Here is an 18,722-nt window from a genome sequence, read left to right as displayed (position 1 = left end):
ACACAGGATTATTGAAATGGCGTGGGAGTTGGGACAGGTTCCATCAGCCTGGACGAAAGCAGTAATCACACCAACCTTTAAATATGGAAACAGAAAAGATTGTAACAACTACAGAGGTATCTCTTTAATCAGCGTTGTGGGTAAAATCTTCTCAGGTATTGTTGAAAGGAAAGTGCGAGTATTAGTCGAGGAAAAACTGGATGAAAATCAGTGTGAGTTTAGGCCTCTTAGAGGTTGTCAGGACCAGATCTTTAGCTTACGCCAAATAATGGAGAAGTGTTATGAGTGGAACAGGGAATTGTATCTATGCTTTATAGATCTAGAAAAGGCATCTGACTGGGTTCCTCGGAGGAAGTTATTGTCTGTTCTATGAGATTATGGAATAGGAGGTAAACTTTTGCAAGCAATTAAAGGTCTTTACATAGATAGTCAGGCAGCAGTTAGAGTTGACGGTAAACTGAGTTCATGGTTCAGAGTAGTTTCAGGGGTAAGACAAGGCTGCAACCTATCTCCACTGTTGTTCATATTATTTATGGATCATACGTGGAAAACAATAGACTGGCTGGGTGAGATTAAGATATGTGAACACAAAATAAGCAGTCTCGCATATGCGGATGACTTAGTTGTGGTGGCAGATTCGATTGAAAGTTTGCAAAGTAATATTTCAGAGCTAGATCAGAAATGTAAGGACTATGGTATGAAGAATAGCATCTCCAAAACGAAAGTAATGTCAGTGGGAAAGAGATAGAAACAGATTGAGTACGAAATAGGAGGAACAAAGTTATAATAGGTGGACGGTTTCAAGTACTTATAATGCATATTCTCACAGGATGGCAACATAGTGAAAGAACTGGAAGCGAGGTGTAGCAAAGCTAATGCAGTGAGCGCTCAGGTACGATCTACTCTCTTCTGCAACAAGGAAGTCAGTACCAAAACTAAGTTATCTGTGCACCATTCAATCTTTCGACCAACTTTGTTGTATGGGAGCGAAAGCTGGGCGGATTCAGGTTACCTTATCAATAAGGTTGAGGATATGAAAGTAGCTACGATGATTGCAGCCACTAGTAGATGGGAACAATGGCAGGAGGGTGTCCACAATGAGGAAATCAAAGAAAAACAGGGAATGAACTCTATAGATGTAGCAGTCAGGGCGAACAGGCTTACATGGTGGGGTCATGTCACACGCATGGGAGAAGCAAGATTACCCAAGAGACTCATGGGTTCAGCAGTAGAGGGTAGGAGGAGTTGGGGTAGACCAAGGAGAAGGTACCTGGATTTGGTTAAGAATGATTTTGAAGTAATAGGCTTAAGGGCAGAAGAGGCACCAATGTAAGCACTGAATAGGGGATCATGGAGGAATTTTATAAGGGGGACTATGCTCCAGACGGAATGCTGAAAGGCTTAATCAGTCTTAAATAATGATGATGATGCTCAGGGAATTAGATTAGGAAATGAGACACTTAAAGTAGTAAAGGAGCCATGTATGGAAGTGAAACATGGACAGTAAATAGTTTAGACAAGAAGAGAATGGAAACTTTCGAAATGTGGTGCTACAGAAGAATGCTGAAGATTAGATGGGTAGATCACATAACTAATGGGAAGGTATTGAATAGAATTGGGGAGAAGAGGAGTTTGTGGCACAACTTGACTAGAAGAAGGGACTGGTTGGTAGGACATGTTCTGAGGCATCAAGGGATCACCAATTTAGCATTGGAGGGCAGCGCGGAAGGTAAAAATCGTAGAGGGAGACCAAGAGATGAATACAATAAGCAGATTCAGAAGGATGTAGATTGCAGTAAGTACTGAGAGATGAAGCAGCTTGCACAGGATAGAGTAGTATGGAGAGCTGCATCAAACCAGTCTCAGGACTGAAGACCATAACAACAACAACAACAACAGGTTTTAAAACTTACTCAGCTGTTTGATTTTCTCATTCTAAGAAGCACTGACCACATTAGAACTGTTATGATTAACAGGATGGAAATGCCAGCAGCTTTGTTGGAAGCAAAAGTCGAGAAAGGCAATGTTAAGACCTTTCATAAAGGGAAACTGATGGCACGCAATGGTGAGTTACGGAAGATGTGTAGACCCTTTCCATTGCTTGCAATGACGAACTACAGCAAACCAAGGAAATAAATAAAATAACAAAGTGAAAACAAAACCTGAAGTAATACTGAAATATAGTGACAGAATGGGTTGTGTTGATTTAGATGACAATTCATTCAGTCACAAGTAAACATTTTTGAAAATATTATATGAAACAATTTTGCCATTTCATGGATATAGCAGCTCTTAATTCGTACCTATTGTATGAGAAATTGGTGTTAAGTTTCGGAGACTTGACTTTCAAATTACTCTCATTGGAAATTTGCTAGAATAATACTGTGTACACATCAATTCATTCTCCCAGCATAGAAAAGCTGGACAACCTTGCCAAGTATCAGTCCCAACAAGTTTGCTGGGCAATTTTTTGAAACACTGAGAACAAGTATGTGCCAACACAAAAACTGTGTTGCAGCCAAAAGAACAGGAAAAAAGTAAGGAAAAAATGCATGCTTATTGTGAAGAGCGTGGTGCTTGACTATGTGCAATACCATGCTCTGAATTGAACAATACAAAACTAATTTCTGAGAAATTTGTTCAAGAAAACTGTGTATACATTGGTCCCACCAGTAACACCCTTCCCCAGAATATAAAAATAAATAAAAAATTATTTTAAAAGTATTATGAAAAGGATATAATGATGCTCACCATACAGTGGAGATGTTGAGTCACAGACGGGCACTACAAAAAGACACTGAACAAGTAAGCTTTCAGCCAAAGGGCTGCCTCCTGAATCACGCAAAAAACACACACACACACACACACACACACACACACACAAATGCACCTCCCACACATGACTACTGTCTGTGGCATTCTCACCTTGGCAGCGAGAAGCAGTGGCCTTGTGTACATGAGATGCATTTGTGTGAATGTGTGTATGTCTACTACATGATCGGAAGTATCCAGACACCTGGCTGAAAATGACTTACAAGTTCATGGCCCTCCACTGGTAATGCTGGACTTCAATATGGTGTTGATCCACCCTTAGCCTCGATGACAGCTTCCACTCTCACAGGCCTATGTTCAATCAGGTGCTGGAAGATTTTTTCGGGAATGGCAGCCTATTCTTCACAGCGTGCCACACTGAGGAGAGGTATCTATGTCGGTCGGTGAGGCCTGTCACGAAGATGGCATTCCAAAACGTCCCAAAAGTGTCCTATAGGATTCAGGCCAGGGCTCTGTGCAGGCCAGTCCATTACTGACAGGTGCTCGACTATGTTGAAAGATGCAATCACCATCCCCAAATTGCTCTTCAACAGTGGGAAGCAAGAAGTTGTTTAAAACATCAATGTAGGCCTGTGCTGTGATAGTGCCACACAAAACAAGAGGTGTAAGGGCCCTCGGCGAAAAACACAACCACACCATAACACCACCGCCTCCAAATTTTACTGTTGGCACTACACAAGCTGGTAGTTGATGTTCACTGGGCATTTGCTGCACCCAAACCCTGTCATCAGATTGCCACATAGTGTACAGTGATTCGTCACTCCACACAACATTTTTCCACTGTTCAATCATTCAATGTTTACACTCCTTGCACCAAGCGAGGCGTCGTTTGGCATTTTCCAGCGTGATGTGTGGCTTATGAGCAGCCGCTCGACCATGAAATCCAAGTTTTCTCACCTCCCGCCTAACTTTCATAGTACTTGCAGTGGATCCTGATGCAGTTTGAACTTCCTCTGTGATGGTCTGGATAGATGTCTGCCTATTACACATTACAACCCCTCTTCAACTGTCAATGGTCTCTGTCAGTCAACAGACGAGGTCAGCCTGTATGCTTTTGTGCTGTATGTGTCCCTTCACGTTTCCACTTCACTATCACATCAGAAACAGTGGACCTAGGGATGTTTAGGAGTGTGGAAATCTTGCATACAGACAAATGATACAAGTGACACCCAATCATCTGACCATGTTCGAAGTGCAAGAGTTCCGTGGAGTGCCCCATTCCGCTCTCACATAATGTCTAATGACTACTGGGGTCACTGATATGAGTATCTGGCAGTGGATGGCAGCACAATGCACCTAATATGAAAACTTATGTTTTTGAGGGTATCTGGATACTTTTGAACACATAGTGTATTTTGACTAATTCAGAAGGAGGCCTTTTTGGCCGAAAGCTTAATTGTTCAGTATCTTTTTGTTGTACCTGCCTGCAACTCATCTCCACTGCATGGTGGGTAGCAATCTATCCTAGGCCTGCAAAATTCCATTCATAAGCAATGAGGCAGGTGTCAACCATAGCCTGCCACCAGCTGCTTATTTGTGCAATAAAGAGCACAGTGAAAGGGTCAACAATGTCAAACTTTACTTGGCAGAATTTATTATTTGATGCAAATGCCACAAACAAAGACTGAAAATAAATAAATAAATAAAAAGTAATCGACATTTTGGTTGTGAATCTTGGAAGATTTTTTCTGCATTTGTCACTTGAGTGCATCTTGTAAAACATATATTATGCTAGAAAAAGAAAAGAATTGCAGTATTCGTATAAATGAGTTAGTTTTTTTTTTTTAACTTATGTCATCTATGGAAAATGGTACATAACACTTTAGTGTGCTCAGTGTTCTGAAAGATGATGTTTAAACAGTGGATGAAGACTTAGGAAAATTGGTAAGTACTTACATCCATCTTCAGCTTTTCAACTTCTTTAAGCGCCTCTCTATGTTGCTGATGCAGTTTGTCTAATTCTTGTAACCTATTGTTCGCTAGTTCCCGCTGTTCCTCCACCTCTTTCTGGAGGTCTTCTAGCTGAAAATTATTTCAATAAGAATTTATAGTGTAGACTACAGAAATAGTGAAAGAAGGGGAAGATGGGGGAGGGAATGATGTGGCACAAGCTATAGAAATAAAAAAACTTTGAACTTATTTTCCAGCATGCATATTAAAGTTAGTCTTTTTCAATTTTCTTGAAAGAAGCCATTTTCTTCGGCAGATTTGTCCATCTTTTTTACTCGAAATAATAACTGTTTCATCATTAGCGATTATCCGATTGTACGAAATGAAATTACATACAACTAACTTAAAATGAAACAAAAAATATATAGGAAAATATAAAATTAATGTCCTGGTTACTTATGATACACTAAAAATTATGTTATGCTTACAACATATTAAGATTCAACCAACAGCGTCAAAAGAATAACATTTAATGGCATAACATTTAATGGCATACCTTTTAAGAATACATGAAACATAAACCTCAACAAAGCCTTCAAGGTGTAGGGTAAAAGCAGAAAAGGAGTCAATTTCAAGGGTACATATACAGGGTGTTACAAAAAGGTACGGCCAAACTTTCAGGAAACATTCCTCACACACAAAGAAAGAAAATATGTTTTGTGGACATGTGTCCAGAAACGCTTACTTTCCATGTAAGAGCTCATTTTATTACTGCTCTTCAAATCACATTAATCATGGAATGGAAACACACAGCAACAGAACGTACCAGTGTGACTTCAAACACTTTGTTACAGGAAATGTTCAAAATGTCCTCCATTAGCGAGAATACATGCACCCACCCTCTGTCGCATGGAATCCCTGATGTGCTGATGCAGCCCTGGAAAATGGCGTATTGTATCACAGCCGTCCACAATACGAGCACGAAGAGTCTCTACATTTGGTACCGGGGTTGCGTAGACAGGAGCTTTCAAATGATCCCATAAATGAAAGTCAAGAGGTTGAGGTCAGGAGAGCGTGGAGGCCATAGAATTGGTCCGCCTCTACCAATCCGTCTGTCACCGAATCTGTTGTTGAGAAGTGTACGAACACTTCAACTGAAATGTGCAGGAGCTCCATCGTGCATGAGCCACATGTTGTGTTGTACTTGTAAAGGCACATGTTCTAGCAGCACAGGTAGAGTATCCCGTATGAAATCATAACGTGCACCATCGAGTGTAGGTGGAAGAACATGGGGCCCAATCAAGACATCACCAACAATGCCTGCCCAAACATTCACAGAAAATCTGTGTTGACGTGATTGCACAATTGTGTGTGGATTCTCGTCAGTCCACACATGTTGATTGTGAAAATTTACAATTTGATCACGTCAGAATGAAGCCTCATCCGTAAAGAGAACATTTGCACTGAAATGAGGATCAACACATTGTTGGATGAACCATTCGCAGAAGTGTACCTGTGGAGGCCAATCAGCTGCTGATAGTGCCTGCGCACGCTGTACATGGTACGGAAACAACTGGTTCTCCCGTTGCACTCTCCATACAGTGACGTGGTCAACGTTACCTTGTACAGCAGCAACTTCTCTGACGCTGACATTAGGGTTATCGTCAACTGCACGAAGAATTGCCTCGTCCATTGCAGGTGTCTTCGTCGTTCTATGTCTTCCCCAGTCGCGAGTCATAGGCTGGAATGTTTCGTGCTCCCTAAGACGCCGATCAATTGCTTCGAATGTCTTCCTGTCGGGACACCTTCGTTCTGGAAATCTGTCCTGATACAAACATACCGCGCCACGGCTATTGCCCCGTGCTAATCCATACATCAAATGGGCATCTGCCAACTCCACATTAGTAAACATTGCACTGACTGCAAAACCATGTTCGTGATGAACACTAACCTGTTGATGCTACGTACTGATGTGCTTCATGCTAGTACTGTAGAGCAATGAGTCGCATGTTTACACAAGCACCGAAGTCAACATTACCTTCCTTGAATTGGGCCAACTGGTGGTGAATCGAGGAAGTACAGTACATACTGACGAAACTAAAATGAGCTCTAACATGGAAATTAAGTGTTTCCGGACACATGTCCACATAACATCTTTTCTTTATTTGTGTGTGAGGAATGTTTCCTGAAAGTTTGGCCGTACCTTTTTGTAACACCCTGTATATTCAATAACATGTCAGAGCACATGAAACGCTCCATGGGAAATGTGGTGGAGTTTAAGAGTGAATTAAGTAACTTGCTGTTGGGCAACTATTTATACTACATAGAAGATCTTTTTCACATAAACTTTCGGAATGTTGTAGCTTATTTTTAACGAATATTAACAATGTAATATAATGATATTCATAATGTTAATTTCATTGTGTTGCGCTTAAATAAAAATTACTTTTTTCCCAGATCCAAGAAAGCCATCTTTGCAGAATCAATCAAACACAACTAATAGGTGAGGATCAAGGATAAACTTTAGCAGGGAAAAAATGTAGGTAATCACTTACACATCAAAATCAGATGACTCCATTCTCATTTGATGGCAGCAAAGAGTTAGAAAACATTACGCAATGCATGGCAATAGCAACATACCATATTTACCCAAGAATAAGATGATCCGAATATAAGACGACCCCCTTTTCTTTAAGTCGCCTTGAGAAAAATTAATTTTTTAACATATGACTGATCATAATTACAATTTTTTATTGATGTAAGGTACCCACCTAAAAAGTTAACAATGCATCTAATCTAAACTTAATGCCATTACTTACTGTCTACATTCCTAGAATATAAGGAGAAATAAAATAAGCAAAAAGAAATGGTTTACATTATCTTCACTGCCTTTTTTGTTCCTTTAGGCTGTGATATCACTATTTTTAATCATCACTGACATCAGCCTAACAAGACAGCTGTGAAACTTGCATCTCCACTGTCACTAATATTTGGCTACTTCTTGCGAGTGTGTTGCCATTTCTGAGGTTACAGTTATGGTGTGACCTGACAACACAACTTTTTTTTCTGAACGCACAGCAGATTTTGCTTCTAGAATGATGAGAGAATGTTACAATGTTCTTTGATCTAAACACATTGGCTGCCCACTGCTCTCTCATTGGCTGTGTAGAACCAGCACCTAACATACTCCCTATTGTTCCCATCAAACCTTACAGTGAGTGTCAACAACATTGCTACTGACGTTTGCAGGTACGCCACTGGACCCAATCTGGACTTTTAGCATCTCCTGCAGAAATGTATGCTATTGTTGACTATTTGTCAAATTTTAAGATCTGTTTGATTCACAGTACAAATGGATACAGGCAAACTGAAGCTTAAATACAGATGTTCATAAAAAGCCGAAGTACGCAGTATAGATTTCCGTGGTTGGCAGCACAATTAAATCTGCTGCCCACACACCACTCCCCTCCCCCCCCACTCTTCGTACTTCTCGGCCAAGATGATGTCACCATTCCCTCTCTAACCCTTCTGTAGTGCTGTGCTTGAGCAATAGTGAAACACAGAAAAGCAATATATTTTAGAGTGCAGATCATACATGACAGTAGCAACTAGTACATAAATAAAAGATCGCAATCACGATTCAGTACAATTCTCAAACTTTCACTCATCCAGGGGTCTAGTAGCATCTGTTGGTGCTACCTTAACAACGTGCCTTTCCTCTGCAATTCATTCTTGGGATAACGACTGCAGTAGGCTAGTGCAATTTATTTCATTTGTTAGATATTCAATTCTGGACTAATTCTCTATCTCGTTTCATCTGAATGTCACCGTCTTGTTCTAAAGCTGATGGCGTTTTTCCCCAGTATTCCACTATGTTAACAGTAACAATCATTACAGTTTCTCATAACCAAATAAAATAGTGACTTGGGTTCAGAATCAAGTAAGGGTTTTTGAAGGACAATATTTTCGCCTTTGAAAGTTACCTTTACTTAAAAACCAGCAAAAATTTGTTAACATAGTATCCATAAATTTAGCAGAACATTTTCTGCAAACTAGTTCAAAAACAACGAAAGTTTATAAGTTGACAGAATTTAGTGCTATTTTCTACTGTGTCTCACAAAATTGTCTATTTTTTAAGCAGAGCATCAGGTGGTTGTTGTGGTTAGTTCATAATTTCTTGCATGTCCCTTGCACTAGCACCCCAAAGTCAAATGTCATGTCATTGTTCCAGCAAGGTCAATACTGTATCAAGTGCTTCAAGATATCGGAAAATCTCAAGCCTGTTCAAACAAAAGCATTGTTTGTTAAGCCCTGCCCTTCAGAATTCTTTGAAATAAATTTGTACAAAATTTCAGCAGCCAAAGCTTCATTTGTAAACTAAGACACCCCTATATTAATCTATTAAACAATGTAAAAATGTTTACCTCAGCACCAATAGTTTAATCCGAGAACATAAGACTACCCAGCATTTTTCGAATGACAAATTTGGGAAAAAAACCTTTTCTTATAATTGGGTAAATACAATAATGAGCACTAGGAATTAGCAACATGGTGTTACATGATATGTTAGAACAGTACTGATTGTTACTAATGTTGTCTTTCGTAATACAACCAATTGCAATAGTATCATAAAATCTAACAAGAAGAACGAGAAAGACAATTATTTCGTAATGGCCACACCATCAATGAGAGCAAACCAAGGTGACGTAACATGTGAAAATGTTAGGGAATAAAATCAAGCAATGAAATTCTAAAAAAGATGTAAAGAAACAGGTGAAAAAACTTAAAATAAGAAAAGAAGAAGGATAACAAAACTTTTACATGATAACTGAACAGCAAACACTATAAGAACAACAAGACATGAGTATAAATGCCCTTTAAGACAGAACCTAGATAGTGTCGGAAGTTCCATGCGGCTTTTCGCAGATGATGCTGTAGTATACAGAGAAGTTGCAGCATTAGAAAATTGTAGCGAAATGCAGGAAGATCTGCAGCGGATAGGCACTTGGTGCAGGGAGTGGCAACTGACCCTTAACATAGACAAATGTAATGTATTGCGAATACATAGAAAGAAGGATCCTTTATTGTATGATTATATGATAGCGGAACAAACACTGGTAGCAGTTACTTCTGTAAAATATCTGGGAGTATGTGTGCGGAACGATTTGAAGTGGAATGATCATATAAAATTAATTGTTGGTAAGGCAGGTACCAGGTTGAGATTCATTGGGAGAGTCCTTAGAAAATGTAGTCCATCAACAAAGGAGGTGGCTTACAAAACACTCGTTCGACCTATACTTGAGTATTGCTCATCAGTGTGGGATCCGTACCAGATCGGGTTGACGGAGGAGATAGAGAAGATCCAAAGAAGAGCGGCGCATTTCGTCACAGGGTTATTTGGTAACCGTGATAGTGTTACGGAGATGTTTAATAAACTCAAGTGGCAGACTCTGCAAGAGAGGCGCTCTGCATCGCGGTGTAGCTTACTCGCCAGGTTTCGAGAGGGTGCGTTTCTGGAAGAGGTATCGAATATATTGCTTCCCCCTACTTATACCTCCCGAGGAGATCACGAATGTAAAATTAGAGAGATTAGAGCGCGCACAGAGGCTTTCAGACAGTCGTTCTTCCCGCGAACCATACGCGACTGGAACAGGAAAGGGAGATAATGACAGTGGCACGTGAAGTGCCCCCGCCACACACCGTTGGGTGGCTTGCGGAGTATAAATGTAGATGTAGATGTAGAACCTATAAAAAATTACATCTTGTAAAATTAGGTTTTTAGTTATTAATCCATCAATAAATGCAACAAACATGTAAGTGTTATCACTGAAAAATAGACAAGGTATGTGAATTTTGTGGTGCAAAGAAATTCAAAAGCTGAACTGTCACCTGTGAAGTAAGTAATTTTTTTTTCCTATTACAATGTGTGTGATAAAAGTAATGAGACTTATTTTTTTCTCTAACAAAGCTTTCATTTTTTCAAACAACAATATTGCCCCTTCAAAGTAGTTCCCTTCAGCAGCTACATTCCAGCGGAGTTGCTATTCCCAGTCTCAGTAGCACTGCTGAAATGCTTCAATTCGTAAGGCATTTAACATGTTAGTCACAGCCTTTTAAATATTCTCCAGAGTCCCAAAATGACATTCTTTAAAGACTTTTTCAATTCTGGGGAAATAAAGAAGTCACAACACCTCAGATCAGGTGAATAGGGGGGCTGTGGAGCAACAGGCATGCCTTTTGAGGTCAAAAATTCTGTGATGGATGTGGCCGTGTGATATGGGGTGTGTCATGATGCAGCATCCTCTTTTCTGTAATGTGCAAATCTTCGGTCAAAATTTGATGTACAGTGAAAGTCTTTAACTGGTCGCCCATCATCCTTATTGTTCAATGTCAGCCTGACCTCATAAGAGAATGCACACTTTCTACATTTTCATTGGTTTTTGAAGTTGAAGATCTCCCTGAGCAAAGTTCCTCTTCAAAGTGTTCTCGGCCTTACAAAGAAAACTCCAGAAACTTTTTATCCATCGATATGAGCATATTTACATGCATGAATCAGCCTAGTAGCACTTAAGTAATGCACTACCCAGGTGTGAAAGTGCCACGAGGCAGTTTCCAAGAAACAGCGAATGGCTGTAAGAACCAAGTGATCAACGGCAAAAACAGTACACAAATACATAAGGACAGACAGAGTAGTCCAAAATATGAAAGCCAAGAATCACCAAAAGCATACAAAGCCACAATGGCAAACAGAGAGAAAAAGCAACAGTAAGCAAATAACTGTGTGCGAAAATAAGGTTGGCAATTGGAACGCTTTGGAAACCAACAATTGGAAGAGGAAAACCCACACACACTCTTCTCCTAGCAACACAAACTCTATGCAACGTTGTACGCAGACAGAAAACAACTTTGGATGGCCACCACTAGTGCGATCTTTATGTCCAATATTAAAACATCAATCACTCTCACTATGAAATTTGTCAATGGCGTAGAAAGAGTTGGCCACCAATAAATATCTAGGCTCCTCTTAAACTGAATTTTGTTAGTAGAAGGGTAGTCAAATGAAAACCCAACACCCGCCACAACTGGATCATGAAATGGTTCCATTGAAAAGTGATCACCACACTTATTAGGACATTTTTCCCACTAGGAAACAAGACGATGTGTCACAGAATGCAGTTGGCTGCTGATAGCTCCACAACCGCACCCACTTGTGCACTTCCTCATCTGACTGAAACCTACGTCCACACGCGTTTCTTCAGGTTGCTAAAGATGTGAAAATCACACAATGAAAGATCCAAGCTCTAAAGACGATGCTGCAGTGTTTCCCAACCAAGTTGGTGAAGTGTAGCTTTCATTCGGTTGGCAGTGTAGGGAGCAGGCATTGTCGTGCAACAGGATGATTCCGGTACAACAGCATTCCTGGGCATTTGGACTTTATGGCACATCGCAGTTTCTGCACTTTGATTGTTGTTTTACATTCAAGGAATTCTGTGAGCAGAGGGTCACTGCTGTTCAAGGAGGAGGTTGTGACAACAGCTAAGGATTTCTTTGGTGGAGGAAATGTGGTATGTTTCCATTGCTGGCTTTGCCGTCTGCTCTTGAGGTGTCTGAATGCTATCGGACAGAGTCATCCTGTTGCATGATAACGGCTGCCTCCACACTGCCAATAAGACAAAGGCTATGCTTCGGCAATTTGGTTGGGAAACACTGCAACATCCCCCATATGGCCTGGACCTTTCATTGTGTAGTTTTCACATCTATGGCGTCCTGAAAGAAGGTGTGTGGATACTGATTTCAGTCAGATGAGGAAGTGCAAGAGTGGTTGCAGTTGTGGAGCTCTCAACATCCAACTGTGTTCTATGAAACAGAAATTGATTGTCTTGTCTTCCAGTTGGAGAAATGTCTTAATGGGTTTGGTGATTACTTTTGAATGGAACTATTCCATGGTCCCATTGTAGTAGGTGTTCTGTTTTCATTTGACTGCCCTTCATAGTCAAACTTTTTATGACTGCTGATAAGTTATTGAAATGGTTTTCATATGTTAACAGCATAGATTATATCTTTGAAACACTGAATAAGAATATTCAGACATACTGAATGATAATATTGCTGCAATGTCCAAGCAAATTAGTCAAAAAGAGAGATTGAACAAAAATTTAAGAAGTCTTCTTAAGTAATGAGCTACTTTCAAATATGCAATTTGGATTCCATAAAGCTAAAGGTAATCTGAGGCACTATATAGAGCAAAAACATACTGTCAGCACTTGGGAACAATAATGCATCGTTGCAAAATACATTGGGATAGTAAAGGAAGGGAGGGAGGGAGGGAGGGAGGGAGGATGGAGTAAAATATGTCAGCGTGTTGGAACTATTACTTCATATAATAAAGTGAAGCTAACTGGAATCTGTAGGACAAAGGTTACAAAAAAAATTGGGGTAAAAGAATATGTACTTTGTTTAGAGATTGGTACTGTGGTTTGTACGATATGTTCCAGTAGGTCTTGGATGTTGGAGACACAATAAGCCACAAACCAAGGGATGAGTAACAAGAATTGCACTTGGTTCCATGTCACGGAGGACTCACACTCAGAAAACCATTAACAAAGAGAGGACAAGAAGAACGAATGATTCAATGATGTTTCTTACAATCCTACATTCCTAATTTTGTTTTGAAAGAGTTTGCCCTTCCAGTTAGCATATAACTGGCACATTAAATATCCTCATATTAATAAATAAAAATTGTTTTCAACTGATAAGAAAAAAAGAACTGCTTTTTACAAAACTGAAGCAAATCATTATTTAACTGAAATTAAAAGTCAATACAAAAGGTGACCATTCACAATATAAGCACAGTACATGGCACAGAAAAATGCATCCTAAACAGCTTATATACAAGACTGATGACATTAATACCTAAGAGGTTTAGTCTATTAGACACAGTTATAGTTTTTAGACCACCAACTACTTCTGAAGGCTAGCTTCAGTAATATATACTAACTCCGTTACTATTCAACACATATGTCACAGAACTTAATTATACAGGGTGTTTGGGGAGGAAAGGTCAACATTTTACACAGTGATGGAATAAGTGATCCCGAACAAAAAAATGTTATACAAACATGGGTCCGCAAATGCTTCGTTCGGGAGGTAAGGGTATTGAAAGGAACTTTAGTTCTGCAAAACTGATGTGCACAATGTGAATGTACACGCAATACAACTGGACTGTAACGCGATTTTCTTGAAAACAATGTTACAGAGAAGTATAGTTATGTTACACATTTTTACATAATGTTTATTTACTTTGCATTTAGAACATAATGCGTTACAACATGCATGTTACATGTAATCAGTTGAAAAAGACGTACCATGTCTTTTACAAACGACTTTAACACTTATCGTACAGATGTTATACAGCTCACAGGACAGGTTCAAATATCCCACCATGAACGTCAATGCACTTTTGGGCTCTAGCAATAACATGTTGTGTTGCTTGTTCAATTGCCTGTGATTGGTTCCTAATCAATTCAGCAGCATCCATATGAAGATACGATGAAGCAGTTTATCTTGTGTATTTAACTACACTTTGTGCACCTCTGATTTCATCCAACATCACAAACAGAAATCTAAAGGTGTAAGGTCAGCTGATCTTGGAGGCCAGTTAATAGCACCACCACGACGAATCCAGCACTTAGGGTAGGTACGGTTGATATGATCCCTCACACATAAGGTAACACATGGAGGGGCACTGTCACGTTGAAAGTACATTCCAGTTCGCTTGGCTAAAGGACCGTCTTCCAATAGTTGCACAAATGAATTTTCCAAAAAATTCAGGTACATCTCTCCCGTCAATCGCTGATTGATAATAAAGGGACCAATCAAAAGGTTACCAATCTAGCCACACCAAACATTATGGCAAACCGAACTTGGGAATTGCTATCCACTGAAGTGTGTGTATTTTCCCCGAGATCATTGATGATTATTGCGTGTGTTGTTCATTCCATGTCAAGTAAATGGGGCTTCATCAGTGAATGCTATGTATGGAAGCAAACAATTATTTTAAATTACCCAGAGACAGAATTGAAGTCATTGGGCATTGTTGCCAACATGGAGATTTTGGACTCGCTGTATGTGAAATGGATACAGGTTTTCGCACGTAATGTTTCCCATACATGTGTGTGTGGGACATTCATAGACAGGGACATCCTTCGTATGCTTGTACTGGGACTTCGCTAAACACTTGCAATAATTTCTCCCTGTTCTTACAAAGTTGGTGAACATGCACACTCGAACGAAAAATGTCTACTTGGAAGAGAGCCTGTTTCACACAAAGTGATAAACACTTTGGTAAACATCCTGCGATCAGGTAACTGTTGAGTCAGAAAGTGCCTGTGGTATTCTTCTCTTGCAGTAGCACTACCGTCACAGAAGCCATACACCATATCTGTGTATTCCTCATTACTGTAGACATATGGCATTATTAGCAGCACTTGTATGAACACAATTAACACCATACACTACACAGCTAACCGATCCGTCGCTGGTACACTACACAATCCAGCTTACACGGCACAACTGCGCAAACAATGGGTGATTGTACTACATATGTCACAGGACCATAATCTATGGTAAACAGGTGCCTACTGCTTTCCCCTCCTGGGAAATCCTGATGCATTAACAACGTGTCAGGAGTTGGATGGCTCACCGTTAGGTGCGTCTTACTGATCTAACTGCCATACCCAATGAAGCTGCCAGAGGTACTTCGCACTTGATGCGTCAGATGCAATGTGCAATAACACGCGCACGCACTGTGCCATGCAGCCTCCTGCCACTTCGGTGTTCTTTCCAAACAGCTGCCGCAGTGAACACCAGGCCACTTGCATGGCCAAGAGCTTCGTTGCGCCAGACAGCCAGCCACGCCGCTGCCTCCAGGCAGTCCGGTGCTACGTCATGCCGCGGTTAGCCGCCCTCCGTGCCACCCCGATGTAGCACAGTGGCATGTTCTGGCTGCGCACCACCATCAAGGAAATGAGCATGTTCTGGCCGGCTAGCTGAGACACGGCACCCAGCCATCAACAACGCTGAAATCACCTTCGCCGCCGTTTCTAGCCACCGTCACTCAACGCACCACTGCCACAGATTCTGTAAGTCCACCGTTTTATTTTTCTACGCCGCTGCCTCCATGCTGTCAGCTACGCCGTCATCCTGTCCAATATAGGCCCTCTCTTTTCTTTCTGTGCTCCGATTGTAAAAGTCTTCAGCGAGCACTATGTGCCTTAACATTGTAACCAAGCCTCAAACCCATAGTACCGCCACTGGTGAAGATAACTCCCTACCTACGGCAAAACCAGACCCTGTAGCTGCCCTCCAAGCAGAAATTGACAAATTACTATTATGGAAGATAGAATTAATGGAAGAATGCCAAAAATTGGCTCAAACCCAGTCTGCCAGTTTACGTGCGCCAGAAACACAGCCTGCTACGCCGCAAATGATGGCTGCAAGCACCTCCAGTAGCATAATACCCCAGCAGCACATTGCCACCTTGGCTAACAGTTTCCCTGCAGTTAACTTTGTCCTGACATTTTCCGGGAAACCCAATGAGCAAATAAACTTCTTCCTGCAAACTGTCCAAGATGTAGGCCGCTTTTGCACTTGGCCAGATGATTTCCTGTTAATTGTACTCTGCCTTAAATTGTCAGGTGACTCCTGTACCTATATTGAATCAGTGCACACCCTTAGGGACACCACCTCTTTCGCCACATTAGAAGCTGGGTTGAAAGAAAGATATTCGGACAGACTTGACACCCGCTATTACAGGGAAATGTTGTCCACCCTCCACCAGAAGCAAGAGGAGGATTTAGAAACATTCACTGACCGAATCCATGCTGCGGCTTGCCGTACTTACACGCTGGGTTCAGATCCCCTCCGTAATGAAGTGTTAATTGAGCAGGCCAAAGTCCACTCGATTGACGTATTTATATGTGGAATCAACCCATATTTCGGAGGGGAGGTCAAAATAGCATCACCCGCCTCGCTGCATGATGCAACACGACTCGCGATGATGCGAGAAGAGGTAGCACATTTTATTGCCAGTTCGGAGCGTCCAGACGACCAGCCGTGTCCAATTCTTAAATACGAGCAGCCATGCCAACGCTGCCGAAAGACAGGCCATGCTGACGCGCAGTGCTATTATGGTGCGGAATCATAGAGCACATGAGTAAAAACTGCAAGCAGAACTCAGGAAACGTGGGCCCCTCATACAGCCAGGAGAAGAAAACAATTCACTGACAATTCATCCAGACCCCAGAGACAGCCGGGAAACGGTCGAGGAGCAAGTCACGCCGCCAGACCGCACCCCATGTAAAATTTATGCATCCGATTCGCCACAGTGTCGTAAATGAGGCGGCAAGTATCCTCCTCCAGGGCCGTGTATCTTACACGCTGCGGTTAGCGCCCGCAGAGCACCCAGCTGATTGGTTTATTCTTTCAATTTTCGCTTTCGTAAACCGATCGCCTCCCTATCTCTTTCGTGTGTGCATCATTTCCTCCCCCCAGGGGGGAGGGCTAAGGAAGCCTTTTGTAATCCAATACGACTACTACAGTCGGAATTTCTCTGTTATCTCTGCTGAATCAATTTTTACACTGAAACTTGTTACCTGAACTCGTTCACGATTATACCCAATTCCTTATTTTTCACCGTGAGCGCCCTCCCGGTTCGCCGTGAGTGGGCCGCTCGGCATAAATGGCCAATATGTCGGTCTACCCTGACGTTGTGATCAAGGACTGCTGTACACAAATATACCCAGAACAAACTCCGCATTAAACACGACATTATTTTTCTCATTGGTAAAATCCCTTGTCTTCCTAAACCCCCAACATCCAGTACTAAAGCTTCCGATTCAGCGAATCCCTTATGAAACCCCTACATACAGTGAATTCCACCCAAGCATTGAATGCAGACATTTATTAATGCAACCCCTCATTGTTGCACCCTTTCCAAGCTAGATGATGAGTAAGCACGACCATACCCCCCTCACTACCCCGTAGCTACTAATGTCTACCCCTGCAATCCTTTGGAATCTTTCCCGACTATTTATTCTTTTTCTGTCCATGCTTTCTGTTTTTCTTAAGTGGTAGTTCCTTGATTGGTTAACTCAATGCACAAAGCTGTGAAACAGAATTGATCTGCTTTACCCTGTAAGTGTATAAGAAAAGATATGACGACTTCCGGGTGTTAACCCCCAGAGAGCAGCAAAGTTTTTTTGATGATGAATAAGAATTGATTTTTTTTACCCCCGTAAGTTGATTTGTGTACAGGCAAGAGTTCCTGTGTGTGTTGTTGTAGATGATGCTAAGTGGTCTGTTTTATGCTGTCACCCCAAAGTCAGAGCAAAACCGTTAGCCATGATTCACTTTACCATGCAGCGAGTTTCCAATCGATATAAAGTTTTGGAGTCGTTTAAATTGCATGTTGTACTACCAGAGAACACTTACTATGAGCACAGCATGGTGCAAACACGCGGACTGGCACAGCTGTTGTTTTGTGATAAGCCAGTCACAGCCCCGAACGCTACCACTTCCTCCCTATTCTTTGCCTTGTCTGCCATATTCAGTTCTAATTTTCATGTGAACTATCGGTCATTTTTTGTACAAGTTTTAAGTAACAGCCACTATCGCATGTTACAAATACTTTCGAGCAACTTAATGGCAGCAGTTTACTATTTAATAGTTCACCCTGTGATAACACTACCCCCGCTGAGGAGGTGTTTGCTTGCTTGTCCTAGTTCTGTATTACTCCTTTAGATATTATCTTTATTGATTTATCACTATGAGTAGAGTATAGAAAAGGACTTTTTGCGCGACTTTGGTTGCCCCCTCCTGCTGTCCCCGAACAGCAACTTCCTGGGGAATACCATGCTTAAGCAAGAAATAGGAGCAAGGGTGTTCCTTGCTGCCCCAATACTGTAGTTGTCAGTTAAGAGATAGTGGAGAGTAGAAAAGAA

The 18,722-nt window shown here is 41.2% G+C and overlaps 1 protein-coding gene across 5 annotated transcripts in view; it reads right to left on the bottom strand.

The window, feature by feature from the left end:
* LOC126190053 (E3 ubiquitin-protein ligase Bre1) overlaps nucleotides 1-18,722 on the bottom strand; it is a 262,588-nt gene that overhangs the window by 172,340 nt on the left and 71,526 nt on the right. For all 5 annotated transcript variants that reach the window (XM_049930989.1, XM_049930991.1, XM_049930992.1 and 2 more), the window contains exon 7: nucleotides 4,729-4,854. In XM_049930989.1, the coding sequence (XP_049786946.1) occupies nucleotides 4,729-4,854 (126 nt within the window). The remainder of the gene's footprint in view (nucleotides 1-4,728; nucleotides 4,855-18,722) is intronic.

This window comes from Schistocerca cancellata, chromosome 1, assembly GCF_023864275.1.
Source record: "Schistocerca cancellata isolate TAMUIC-IGC-003103 chromosome 1, iqSchCanc2.1, whole genome shotgun sequence".
In the NCBI taxonomy this organism is placed as follows: Eukaryota; Metazoa; Arthropoda; class Insecta; order Orthoptera; family Acrididae; genus Schistocerca; species Schistocerca cancellata.
The sequence above is the reverse complement of the archived record's forward strand: the minus strand, read 5'-3'. Positions and strand labels throughout refer to the sequence as shown.